The sequence below is a fragment of the Medicago sativa genome, chromosome 8 (genome assembly GCF_051527215.1).
Source record: "Medicago sativa cultivar Bolivia chromosome 8, Bolivia_mono, whole genome shotgun sequence".
Lineage (NCBI taxonomy): Eukaryota > Viridiplantae > Streptophyta > Magnoliopsida > Fabales > Fabaceae > Medicago > Medicago sativa.
In genome coordinates, this window is record NC_140756.1 from 88,028,471 (window position 1) to 88,041,628 (window position 13,158).

At 34.6% G+C, this 13,158-nt stretch overlaps 2 protein-coding genes and 1 long non-coding RNA gene across 5 annotated transcripts; all 3 read right to left on the bottom strand.

The window, feature by feature from the left end:
- Positions 1-275: 275 nt before the first annotated feature.
- On the bottom strand, positions 276-3,142 carry LOC146902879 (pectinesterase/pectinesterase inhibitor PPE8B-like). 2 transcript variants are annotated; one of them, XM_085738318.1, is made up of 3 exons: positions 2,499-3,142; positions 1,732-2,262; positions 276-1,156 (listed from the first exon to the last, which is right to left on the bottom strand). In XM_085738318.1, the coding sequence occupies exons 1-3, from the start codon at positions 2,836-2,838 to the stop codon at positions 459-461; spliced, it is 1,569 nt and encodes a 522-aa protein (XP_085594444.1). In that variant the 5' UTR covers positions 2,839-3,142; the 3' UTR covers positions 276-458. The 2 variants fall into 2 exon arrangements, with proteins under 2 accessions (XP_085594444.1, XP_085594446.1); XM_085738320.1 differs by having other exon boundaries at positions 276-1,102; positions 2,499-2,981.
- Positions 3,143-6,165: 3,023 nt separating this feature from the next.
- Positions 6,166-7,862, bottom strand: LOC146902880 (uncharacterized). Of its 2 annotated transcripts, none has more exons than XR_015023785.1 (2): positions 7,281-7,862; positions 6,166-6,935 (listed from the first exon to the last, which is right to left on the bottom strand). It is a non-coding gene; the product is annotated as an uncharacterized LOC146902880 (long non-coding RNA). The 2 variants fall into 2 exon arrangements; XR_015023786.1 differs by having other exon boundaries at positions 6,166-7,179; positions 7,281-7,759.
- An 878-nt stretch (positions 7,863-8,740) lies between these two features.
- Positions 8,741-11,921, bottom strand: LOC146902881 (pectinesterase/pectinesterase inhibitor PPE8B-like). The gene is made up of 3 exons (XM_085738321.1): positions 11,508-11,921; positions 10,682-11,203; positions 8,741-9,662 (listed from the first exon to the last, which is right to left on the bottom strand). Exons 1-3 carry the CDS (start codon positions 11,845-11,847, stop codon positions 8,965-8,967), a joined length of 1,560 nt encoding a protein of 519 aa, XP_085594447.1. The 5' UTR covers positions 11,848-11,921; the 3' UTR covers positions 8,741-8,964.
- Between the last annotated feature and the right edge of the window lie 1,237 nt (positions 11,922-13,158).

The window sequence follows — 13,158 nt, forward strand, 5'->3', positions numbered from 1 at the left end:
CGAAAGAGTCTTGCGACAAAACTCACACCAAAAGTTGTGTAGTAGAGAATTAAAGGTTCGAAGTCACACCCCTGGCATATCAAATGTCTTTTAGTTATACCACCTGCGGGGCTCAAGCTCGTCAATGTTATTAACATCAAAACTCTTTGATCCGTGAGTAGTCGAGTATGATGATGATGCATGAATTAATGCTAGAGGCGAAACAGAGATTTTAAAATTCACACACACATAGAAAAGCATATTGAAGATCGTATACAGAATAAAAGAACTGAAAATATCTAATAATCAAGTACTTATTAATAAATTGGGGTTAATTAATAATAACCATCTCCTTTTACTTTTACATAGTTTTTCTTTGATACAGTACCAATAACTGTTATGAATTACCACTTGTTTAATCACTAAATACAATATTATACTGAGACATACATGGTTTTATCTGTCAAGTTAAATTTACTTTACACTGTCAAACCTGCAGTGTAAGTTACTCCAGCGGAAGGTAACCAAAGATCCCCCAGAATAAATTGAGCTACAGTAAACTTTTCAGCCTCGCTCGAATCATTCATTACATGGTACCCAGACCATTTCACCCGATTCACTACCCCAGCACCCGGTCCGGAGTTCATGTATTCACTGTAGTACAATGTATCCAAACCAACACTTCCATTGTACTCTAACCACCCTTCGGGACTTATCGCGTTACTCATATAGGATTGCATGAAAATTGTTCGAGAATAAGGCCTCCAGGGTCTACCAAGGTATGTTGGCATGGTTGCAATAAAAGGTAGAAGGTCAAAATCTGCTGAAATGTTGCAGAATTGGAAGGAGAAACCGGTTGTTGTGTTCGGGTCTGTTCGTCCATGGGCCGCGACAGTATTCTTTTGACCTGGCTTCCCTTTCTTGGCTAGTATTTCGCAATCCTGGAACATAACTGTGCCATTTCCAAAGATAAAATCCACCGTACCAGTGATTTTACAGGCTTTGTAGAATTGGCGCTGTGTATGGGTATATAGGCTATCTTGATAACCGAATATCCCACACCGATAAAATACAGAGAGGTCAGAGTCCGATCTTAAAGCCACTGCTTGTTCCTTCTCGGGACCTGCGGTGTTTTTAAATGAAATGTTGCATGCTATGAACCCTCTACCATTTACAGCTGCACATCATGTCCATACATAAAGAAGAAAATAAAATGAAAATTAAGGTGTGAGAATTGAATCAGACTTACATTTCTGCTACTGAAGATTAAGAAAATTATAATTGCAGAACATGATAATATTATGTTACTCATTGCTCTCTTCAATCATATATATAAAAAAAAAGGTTTGATTAACAAAAAATAGATGTATTTGGTTCAAAATTTGGACTGCATAAATCAATTTTTGTTGAACCGACTTTGTAGAATGGGAGGGAGTAGCACTCAGTTAGATGGCATGCATTATGTCAGTTAATGTTTACAATAGTAAGGCCCTACTGAGGTTATTATTGTAAAACAAAAGTTATTAAATATCACAACCACCGATTTGTTCTTTTTCAACATTTTATGTATAACTGTTAAACCACACTCTTGTTTTTATCCTTCCTTTTAACATGGAACAAAATATTTAGAAGCTAATGAAACTTTTCAAATTTCACCATATTTGATGCCTCATTTCCCTTATTACTTTTTCCAAAAGTTTCTAAAAAAAAGGAAAAGAGAAAATAGGTGTGATACTGTAAATGCAATCTTACCAAAGGTAGCTGATCGGAAAGTAGTCCAACCGTCCACATGATTCCGACTACCGGAGATAATAGTAGCATCCATACCTTCACCGATCATCATAATATTCCATTTCTTCCTATCAATCTCAACATTCTCAACATATACACCTTTTTTCACATATATAACATATCTTTTCATGCTGAATTTAGGTGCTGCCAATACGGCATCCATCACCCTAGTGTAGTTCCCACTCCCATCAGCCGCCACAATAGCATCAGCAGTCGTTTCATTTGCCTCCAAAAACTTGTCTTTGTCGTTTATCCACGAAGGAAATCTATCCTCGTCAGTAGCAGTTGCAAACTGATCGTTGCTGAGGACTACTTCAAAAAGATTCTTCTTCACCAATGACATCACATGATCAAGACCGCTTGATACATCAACCTTTGCAAATGTACCTTCTAATCCTTGTAATCCTTCTAAACATGTGTCTGTATTCACAAGAACAGCACTCAGCCATGTTCTTAGATCAGAGCTTAGATTTCCAGTACTGTTATTCTTCCCTGTACAACAATTAGTTAGCTACAGAAACAGAAGATAGAAGAGTATAAAAAAAACACAGGATTTTGTAGCACATTTATGTTTTTTTACAAATTATTATTACATTACATGTGTCAACGTATTAGTTTTAGTAGTGTATGTTACTTGTGTCTGTCTGGTGTGTTTGTCTATTTACAGTGTGTTGTCTAGTAATAGTATGTGTGTATCTGTGTTAATGTTTTATAGATATTAATTGTACCTTTGGGATTACGAGTAGCGGAAACAGACCAACTAAGTTGGTCGGAGGACATGTCGAGTAAATCGAGGCAATCGGAAATGGCATTTGAGAGAAATGAGTGATTGCTGAAGGTGTTAGTGAAGGATGATAAAATGGAGGTGACTTTTTGTAAAACGATGATAACTTCATTGGCAGAGTTGGCAAATTTGGTGGGAGAAACTCTGAGGGATGAACCAACAAAGTCATTAGGAGAAGAAGCAGGTGTGGAGTGAGGGAGTGAGAGGAGGAGGAGGAAGAAGGAGATGAATGTGGTTATTGAAAGTGTTGTTGTGGATGGTTGTTTTGAGGAACATAGTGCCATTTTAGAAGTAATAGACACGACGAGTGTCACTAATGCTATGGTTTTTATTTTGTTGAGAGGCAAATAACAATTGAGAAATGTTGAGTTTATTTATAGGGGAAAGGAAAAGATTAGAGGTTCGACCTCTCGCGGTCTCTAGCATTTTCCTTTTTGTTTTGGGTGTACACTTTGAGAGAAATGTTGGAATTTGTGGAGCAATTCTTAAATAGGCACCAACCTAAATCAAAATTATTTGAGCGTACACACACGATTGTAAAAAATTAAAAGAGAAATTATTTAGTCAAATCATTTAAATCTATTCTCTTTTAATTGTTTTTCATTTGTGAGTGTATACCTAAATAAATTTGATTTGGGTTTATGTCCAAGATAAAATTTCTCGAATTTGCGATATGATAGGAAGAGAGAGAAAAAGTGATAAAATGATGTTTTGAAAAAATTGGATATTCATAAATCAATGGTTAAGAAAAAATTTATTTCAACTTTTCACATGAAAAAATCTTGTCTAGTTTTTTTTTTTAAGGAAAATCTTGTCTAGTTATGAGTAACTTTAGTTATGAGGGCACTAATATTATGGAACATGATCTTTTTCTTTTAATGGCAATATATATATATATATATAAACTCTCGGAAAAGTACAAGATACGCCACTAGGACTTTCGTGGAGACCCAATAAAAAACAAAACCCCCAGCCAACAAAAACACCCCAAGAAGGACAAAAGAGCCCCGACCCGAGCTAAAAAGCCAAGGGAGGCACCAACGGACCCAGCAAGAGGAGGACACCCAAACAAAGCCGCGAACCACCTGCAAGAACCAACAAAAACAAAAAGCACAAAGAAAAACCCCAGGAAGCCGGGCCGGAAAGGAGGAGCCAGCTGACCCCTACCCAACCCCCCACCATAAACATGATCTATTTAAAGGATTTATGTTCAGATTGTTGTTCATCAAACTAAACTCATTGTTTAGGATGTTCAAGCATGAAGAGAGAAGGGTTGTAAATTCTACAGTAAGAAGAGTGTATCAGACAGACAATAATCAAATCACTAAAGATAGATGAAATCTATAAAATAAAAAAAATTAAAAGATAAACTTTTTTTTTGGTCAAGACAAGATAAACTATTTAAAAAATACTTGAAGATTAATGAGTTGGACTAACCAGAGATAAATCAAGTGAGATATGATTGGATGGAGAGTGTGGTTAATACTTATTTTCTACGGGAGCAAACTAATAAACTTTCTTCTAATTAATGCCACAGCCATTCAATTGCCCTAATTACTTTCCTCTGATTAATTCATTGAAATGAAACTGCAAGCAAATTGTACTCCAAAATAAAATTATACAGTTAAAAAAAAAATTAGCTGACTTAAAATTGCACATGTCTGAATTACAAGAGAGGATCCATTATTTATTTAGAGCATGTTTGGCCCTACTTATTTTCCACTTCTCTTCTACTTCTAAGAAGAAGTGGGGCCAAACACAATTTTAATAAAGCTCTTAATAAAATAAGTAACTTTTTCACAAAGAAGAAAATCCAATAGAAGTCACTTTGAAAATAAGTTGTGAAAGTGAGTTTTGGGACAACTTTTCGGAGGTTGAAACTTGCTTCTGCACATCGATTCCCGCACAGGACTATATTGCTCTTTTTTTTTTTTTATTTTTTGGTAAAATCCCGCCAAACATTTTTTCCCTTTTCAGGATGATTGTATTTCCATGGTAAAAGCTACAGCTTTAGGCCTCTTACTTAGGGACGGGTACATTATTTGCTTACTTTGGATGATTGTATTTCCATGGTAAAAGCTACAGCTTTAGGCCTCTTAAAAAAAAACTGTTTTTATTATGTATTATTCTTTTTTGAAAGATGTTTTTATTATGTATTATAAAAGGCATAAATAGTACAAATATTTAAATATAACAACTAAATGACGTCACAAAGAATAAAAAAAGTACATCAATATATATCCTCAGTTCTAAAATATTTTGCATCTCAAGTAAGAAAGGTAAAATTACAATAAAATATTGTTATTAACTTAAAGAAGGTCTCTATCAAATATTGTTATTAACTTAAAAAAGGTCTCTATCATTTTTGTCAATCATTTCTTAATTCTTTTAGAGTTTACAAAGTCTATATCTTAAAAATGGCTCTATCATTTTTGTCAATAATTTCTTAATTCTTTTAGAGTTTACAAAGTCTATATCTTTTTTGTCAATATTTCTTTTAGAGTTTACTTAGGCGGTTAGGCCTTAATAAGTGTGGGACCGGTCCTAATCTGATCAAACTTAGAATACTGTTATTAACTTAAAAAAGTTCTCTATCTTTTTGTCAGCTACTCTCTCCGTTTCAAAATGAGTGTCGCTTTAGTCAAAAAAATTGTTTCAAAATGAATGTCACTTTCGGTTTTCAATGCAATAATAACTTCTTTTTTTTCAATTGTACCCTTCAATTAATACTATGTTACACTACTTCCAAAGTATTATTTTTTCTTTAATGAAAAACAAACCAATAGTTGATTAGGATAATTTGGTAAAATTGCTATGACATTTGACTACTTTATTTCATTCCTTAATCTGTGTGCAATTGGCTAAAGCGACACTCATTTTGAAACGGAGAGAGTATTTCTTTTAGGGTTTATTTAGACCTTAATAAGTGTGAAACCGGTCCTTCTCTAAAAAAAAAAAAAAAAAAGCGTGAAACCGGTCCTAATCTGATCAACCTATATAGATTTAGATAATACCCTTTCCTTGTATTAATATTAGTAGTTGTATTGTCAAAAAGAATAATATTAGTAGTTGTTGTAGGAGGAGGAGAAATTGAAATGAACTTTGCTAAATTTATAAAGTTAAGCTCAAAATAACAACTCTAAACAAGTTGGCATCCGTTGAATTGTTTTTTAATATAAACAATATTGCATGAATATGGAAACCTGCATGGTCAAGTTTTGTAAAGTTCATATCTTGATAAAAGCCTGCCGTCCAGCTAAGAAAAAGTCAAAAGAAAACGTGTGAAAATTAGTCTTTCAATCTCATGTTATCTATTATGTTGTATTTGATTTAATGGAGTGTTGGTTTTTTCAATTTCATGTTGGGTGGTACGAATTATGTATTTCATGTCACCTAGTGTGTCCGAATTATACAGCCAGAATGTGGAAAATACTTATTTTTCTCCTTAGAATGATTTGGTCTCCATTTTGATTCTAGAATCCGGAAAAAAAAGCGTCCGGGTTTTAAAATCAGGATGGAGTATTTTTGGAAATTTTTAAGCCCTGCATTATTCTGCAGTCATATCTTTAACATCAAATACATCTCTAAAACAAGGAACCAATGCACTTAGCTTAGTAAACCCATAGTAACTAAGGTGTGGTTGGGGACATCCAACAAATGCAGTTGGGGACAAAACAGAACCTACGAGTATCCACATACAATAACACAACAAGGTCTTCCTCATCAATAATTACTTGAATGTGCAATTAAGATATTATGGACACCATCACAAAAATCTAAACACTGACGCAATTTACTAATTTCTATCAACATTCATTTGGAAGCGTCGTGACCAAGTGTCAATAGTCAAGCATGACTATCCGACACAAACTTTAAAATAGAAAAGTGATCTCCTATCATTGAAAAAATATTAGTACCTTCTGCTTTCATTCTTATCACATCCTTGTCTTGCACTTAGTTGTTTTGCAGTTCCTATATTTCCAATCTTCTCAGACGTCATTGATGCCAGTTACCTTGTCACATTGAGACAGTGCACCATCATGCCTTGCCTCTAAACGCCATCTCCAAGTTCTTCCCCGGAAACAAGCTTACTCTTTCTAGTTCAACCTCAGCCAACCCAGACTCTTCACTTTCAGATAAAGGCGCCGAAGGTGAAGGTTCGCCTTTTAATTTAGTTTGCTGAGGAGAACTGCCAGCTGAGCGTCTCACAAATCCTAACCCAATATCATAATCAGCCACATGTTGGGGGAAGCTCCTGAACTTGACCGTGGAGCCCGAACAGCGGTATTCATTTTAGTACTTGAGTTGAGGTAGGGCTAGATGAATTGAATTCATCACGAACAGCTGCCCTGGGCATAACATACTATAGAAACTTGATCAACTGCAGAAATCAAATCATAAACATGAAGTGTTTTGATCACTAATCACAAGGCTCATACAACACGAAAGAAACTGTTCAGAGCCATGATCCTAAAAACATGATTTCTTCCATCAAAGTTTAATTAAAGCCATGGTCCTCAAAATAAGAAAGAACATGCCAAAATCCCTCACAATAGAATTCTTTCTTTGAAGTAAATCTTTTCACCATTTATTGACATGTTTTAATATCCACCCACAATATTAAACTGAAAAACGAGACAGTAAAGATAACACTAATTACTTAAAATATTCATACAACAACAACAACAACAATTTCAACTGATATCGTTACCCAATACTTCCATACCTAAAAGAATAAGAATAATTACTCAATTTCAACCGAGAATCAGTAGCAAGCCGTTGTTGCATTCCCTGGAAACCATTAACAGGTTTATTCAATGTAGTATTTGGAGAAACATCTAGTTTGATGCATGAAAGCTGCTTCTTCATTTTTGAGGTTTCCCAACCATCACCTACAATAGGTAAGTTTCACTCTGAACTACACCGTTATTGGAAACCTGTACCTTTTCTTTATCTCTATCAATAGTCACCGATGGCCTGACAAGAGAGTTGATGCGTACATATATCTAGAATTTATCAAAAGACTATCAATATCAGTTTTGTGTGTACCATGTTGATCTTAAAACTTACTAGACATATAAAAGAAATAACATAAGTTTAAAGCCACCGACGCAGACCCGTGCCTCTTAATATAGGAAGAAAATCTATATTTCGACATTTCACCACTTCCAGAAAAGAAACAAAGGGAGGTAATGAATGATACACAAAGCAAAGCTTAAGGATAGAATGCAAATTATATACAACAAATATAGCATAGTTTTTTATGTAGAAAGTAATATCTACTAGTAAACAAGTGGGGAAATATTCTAGCATGTATGATTTGAAAATACAGAATTTAACCAAAGTCAATTCTCGTGTCAGTTGGAGGTATGGGGAAAAAAAGTCAAACACGTACCTTTACATCAATCATAGAAGTTCGAGTCGAGGGCGCTTGTTTGGACCAAGAATCTTAGTTCAAAACCACCAGTCACTTGAACGCCGACCTTACCAATGCTGGACGGACCCAAGACGGAGCAGTCATTGGAAAATCCTTCAATTGTAGATCTCTTCTTCACAATTACAGTTTGGATAACAGAACAGACTTCATTGAATACACAGATAAGGCCTCATTGAACATTTTTACATGCATGATTATGCAATGTTATTTCTCAATTACACAAATCTATCTTAAATGCAAAGGAGGAAGGGAGATTGAATTGATGTGAGTGAGTGAGTTCTTTTTTTGTTTAGGAAGAAAACGGGTCGGAGCAGTTTGTGATCCAAATATTCTGGGCTTTTTAAATCTTTTCCTTGTTGCTGCTGCTGCTGTTAAATGCACACACACCCCTACTCTCAAGTCCGCACCCACCCACCAAAGTCCCCGTTTTCATTTTTATTTTATTTTTATTTTTAGATATATTTAGTTTTTGTTTTTGGTATTATATTTTAATATATACCTTGTCTCTCTCTTGGCCACCATGCCGTCCACGCCTAATTAATAAACAAAATCCTTCCACAAATTAAATTTTGCCAAATTCATGTTTCATTGCTCAATCTCATCCATCATCAATGTTATTAATATCAAATTGATCGTGCATAACTTAATGCTAGAGGCGAAATTAAAAGATATTTTAAAATTCACACACACACCATATACAAAAGCATATTGAAGATCATGCTCAAAATAGAATATCGAAGCACTTAGAATAAACTTGAATGTGAATGTGTCCCTCTTGTTGCACAGATTTGGCTCTTTTCAATGTGAACTGAAATTACATCCAATAATCAAGTACTAATTAATTGGGGTTAACAGCAACCCGTGTCCTTTTGCTTTTACATACTTTTTCTTTGATACAATACCAAGAACCCTTGTGAATTACACCTTTTAATCACTAGACATACATGAATTAATTTGTCAAGTTAAATATACTTTACACTTTCAAACCAGAAGTGTAAGTTACACCAGTGGAAGGTAACCACAGATTCCCCTCAATAAAGTGAGCCACAGTGAATTTAGTAGCCTCGCTCGAATCATTCAATACATGGTATCCTGACCATTTCACCCGGTTAGCTACCCCAGCACCCGGTCCAGAGTTCATGTATTCACCGTAGTACAATGTGTTCAAAGCAAAATTACCGTTCCACTCTAACCACCCTTCTGGCCATATCACGTCACTCATGAAGGATTGCATAAAAATTGTTCGCGAATAAGTCTTCCAGGGTCTACCAAGGTATGTTGGGATGGTTGTGACCGATGGTAGAAGGTCAGAATCTGCGGAAATGTTGCAAAACTGGAAGGAGAAACCAGTTGGTTGGTTCGGGTCTTTTCGTCCTTGAGCAGTAACAGTGTTCTTTTGTTTAGGCATCCCTTTCTTGGCTAGTATTTGACAGTTTTGGAACACAGCCGTGGCGTCTCCAAAGATGAAATCCACAGTACCGCTAATTTTGCATTCGCGATAGAACTGACGCATGGTGTGAGTATATAGGCTATCTTGATAACTGAATATCCCACACCGGTAAAATACTGAGAGGTCAGAGTCTGATCTTAACGCCACTGCTTGGTGCTTCTCGGCACCTGCAGTGTTCTGAAATGAAATGTCGCGTGCTATGAACCCTCTACCACTTACGGCTGCACATGCCCATACATCAAGAAGAAGTTGTAATGAAAATTTAGGTATGATAATCGGGTCAGACTTGCATTTCACTAATGAAGATTAAGAAAATTATAATTGCAGCACATGCTAATTTAATGTTACTTATTATTAGTTAGTTAGATGTATGCATTATGTTAGTTAATGTTTACAATAATAGGACCCTAGTGAGACTCATGATTGTTGTGTTGAAATTGTATTTAAACACTTCCTTGAATTTTATGGGGTGATTGTTACTCATCACAAATCTTTGACTCATGGAGTCCATGTCATCAAGATGATCCTTTCATAGGTACCAATTATATGCATACATGGATTATGACTTAATTTGCTTAATACAAGCCAAAACTGGTATCATGGTATACAAATTTAGATCACTTGCAGTTCAAATTAGAAAAGCACCACATGTTGTAGCAGGCCTAAAGTTGGCACTTATTGGGTCATATTTTCTTTCAAAAAAATTGTACGTAAAAAATGTTTATGACAATCAAAAGTCCTACATTATGAGAAAATGAGTGCAAATGATCTTGATTCCTATAGCAAAGCAATAGTTTTTTTCCTTAAAAATATTATTATGTTAATTATTACTATTAGTTAAAGCCAAGTGAATTTCTTCATTAAGTAAATTTTCATTGTAGTACATTAGCCAATAAATTTCTTCATCAGAAAAAGCCAAGTAAATTACCAGTTTTTCATTATACTAAAATAGCAAATAAATGTTTAACAGCTTATTAGAATATCTTATGTAAAATAAAAAAGTTAGTAAAATATCACTACCACTGATTTGTTCCTTTTCCACATTTTATTATGTTTAGCTTTTAAATCAAGCTCTTGTTTTTAGCTTCCTTGAACATGGAACAGAATATTCTATCATAACCCAATGCAACCTTATTTTTTTCAAAAAGTTCTGCAAAGAAAGAAAAAGAAAAAGAAAAAGAAAAGCAAAAGAGAAATTAACATCAATACTGTAAAGGGGTGTGAATGTAATCATTCTTACCAAAGGTAGCTGACCGGAAAGTTGTCGAACCGTCCACATAATTCCGACTGCCGGAGATAATAGTAGCATCCATACCTTCACCAATCAACATGATATTCCATTTCTTCTTCTTAATCTCAACATTTTCAACATAAACACCTTTTTTCACATATATTACAAATCTTTTCATGCTACTTTCAGGTGCTGCCGATACGGCATCCATCACCTTAGTGTAGTCTCCACTTCCATCAGCAGCCACAACAGCATCAGCCGTCACACCATTTGCCTGCAACAACTTTGTGTCCTCGTCTCTGATCCACGAAGGAAATCGATCCTTGTTGGTTGCGAGTTGATCATCATTGCCGGAAACTACTTCACCAAGAAGATTCGCCACCAAGGACATTACATGATCGAGACCAGAGGATATAAGACCCTTTACAATTGAACCTTCTAATCCTTCTATACATGTGTCTGGATACACAAGAACAGCACTCAGCCATGTTCTTAGATCACAGTTTAGGTTTCCAGTACTGTTATCCTTCCCTGTGGAACAAAACAATTAGCTAAAGTGATCATAATCGAAAGAAGAATAGAATAAACAGAGGAACTGATACAGCTAGCACCACACAGACACCGAGTATGACACTGACACACTCATACATACACACATGTAATTATTGGGCCGTGAGGAGAGCATAGACCAATGTAATGATTTCTGCACTCCCCTCATGACCCAACAGTAACAATGTTAAAAAAAAATAGAAGCAATTGAATAAAACTATATGTCACGTTGTATCAGTGTTGTGTGTCATGTGTCTGTGTAATGTTGTATAGATATTAATAGCACCTTTGGGATTTTGAGCAGCGGAAATGGACTGGTTAAGTTGGTCTAAGGACATGTCAAGTAAATCGAGGCAATCGGAAACTGCATTTGAGACACGAGAGTGACCGAAGACGTTGGTGAAGCGTGATAAAATGGAGATGACTTTTTGTAAAACGGAGATAACTTCTTCAGCAGAGTTGGCAAATTTGGTGGGAGAAACTCTGAGGGAGACTGAATCAACAAAGTCATTGGGAGAAGAAGCAGATGTGGAGTACTGAGGGAGAGAGATTAGTAGGAAGAAGAAGATGAATGAGCTTATTGAGAGTGTTGTTGTGGATGGTTGTTTTGAGGAACACAGTGCCATTTTAGAACTTTGAAATATAATAGACACGATGAGTAAGTGTCACTAATACTATGGTTTTTATTTTGTTAAGAGGCAAATAAGAATTGAGAGATGTTGAGATTATTTAAAGGGGAAAAAAGGAAGTAAAGATTGGAGAGATGCTAAGAAACTATATATTTCAACTTTTATTTTTTTATTAAGTTTTGTAGATAGACGAAGTGACAAATTTAAATAAAAATAGAGACGTATAAATCAGACATCATAAGTCAAATTCGTGTAACATATTTCAATTTGTAACATGAAAAGTTTAGTCACTCCCTCTCATCTCCAAAACAATCTATGTTCATGTATATATGTGCATATTTCAATCTAAGTTTTGATTCATCCGTTATATTTTCATACCACACAACATCTTTTAATTATATAATTAAAGGAAAATGCTATTTCAAGCGAATGATATGTTTCCCGAGTATTTCGCGACGCAAGTGGCACTTATTGATTACATGGTCAATTACTTGTTGTGTTTTTCACCACTCCTTGTATTCAAACAACAAATTTGCATTGGTTCATCTTTAACTCGCGGTGATAGTGGTTTTCGCTTTATCCAGCATTACTCATAATTAAATCAACCATTCTTTTTGGCAATCATACTATTTAAAACTAAGTTGATCTCAAGGTTAAATTTCTCTACCAAAATACATGAGGTTAATTCACAATTCTAGCCCTAAAAAAAAATCACAATTCTTTTAATAAATCTATCACTCAAATGAATGGATCGTTTACTAAAATAAACAGTTATGTTATCATGTCATCGTGTTTTTATATTACAAGAAAACCTTCATAAATTACCAAAATAGATAAATCTAAAAGACGGTTATATGTTTATGAGTTTCTTCACGGTGATATACATTCTAAATTTTTTAAAGCATCTCTAATACCTGTAATTTTCACCTTTTAAGCACTTTGTTCTTTAGACTTTCGCTCTCTATATGAACTCTCTCTTTACAACTTCTACCATAACACAGGACCGACTTACATGAAAAGGTGTTATGGCAAGTATCCCACTATAATAAATTTTCAATAATTATTTTGTTAGCATTATATTTTCAACAATTCTTCTTCAGAAAAAAACATTATTACTTTATATTATATATTATTTTTTTATAGAATTATATAAGAAGAAAGTTTGTAAACAACCAGTCTAGAATTAATATTCCAAAAAAGAAAAGCCTCAAACCCTAACTTGTATGCTTGCATTTTAAAAGTTAGAGGAAGTAATAATCTTTTTATAAAGCTTGTGGATATCAAAAATATATCTAGAGCCATCTATTA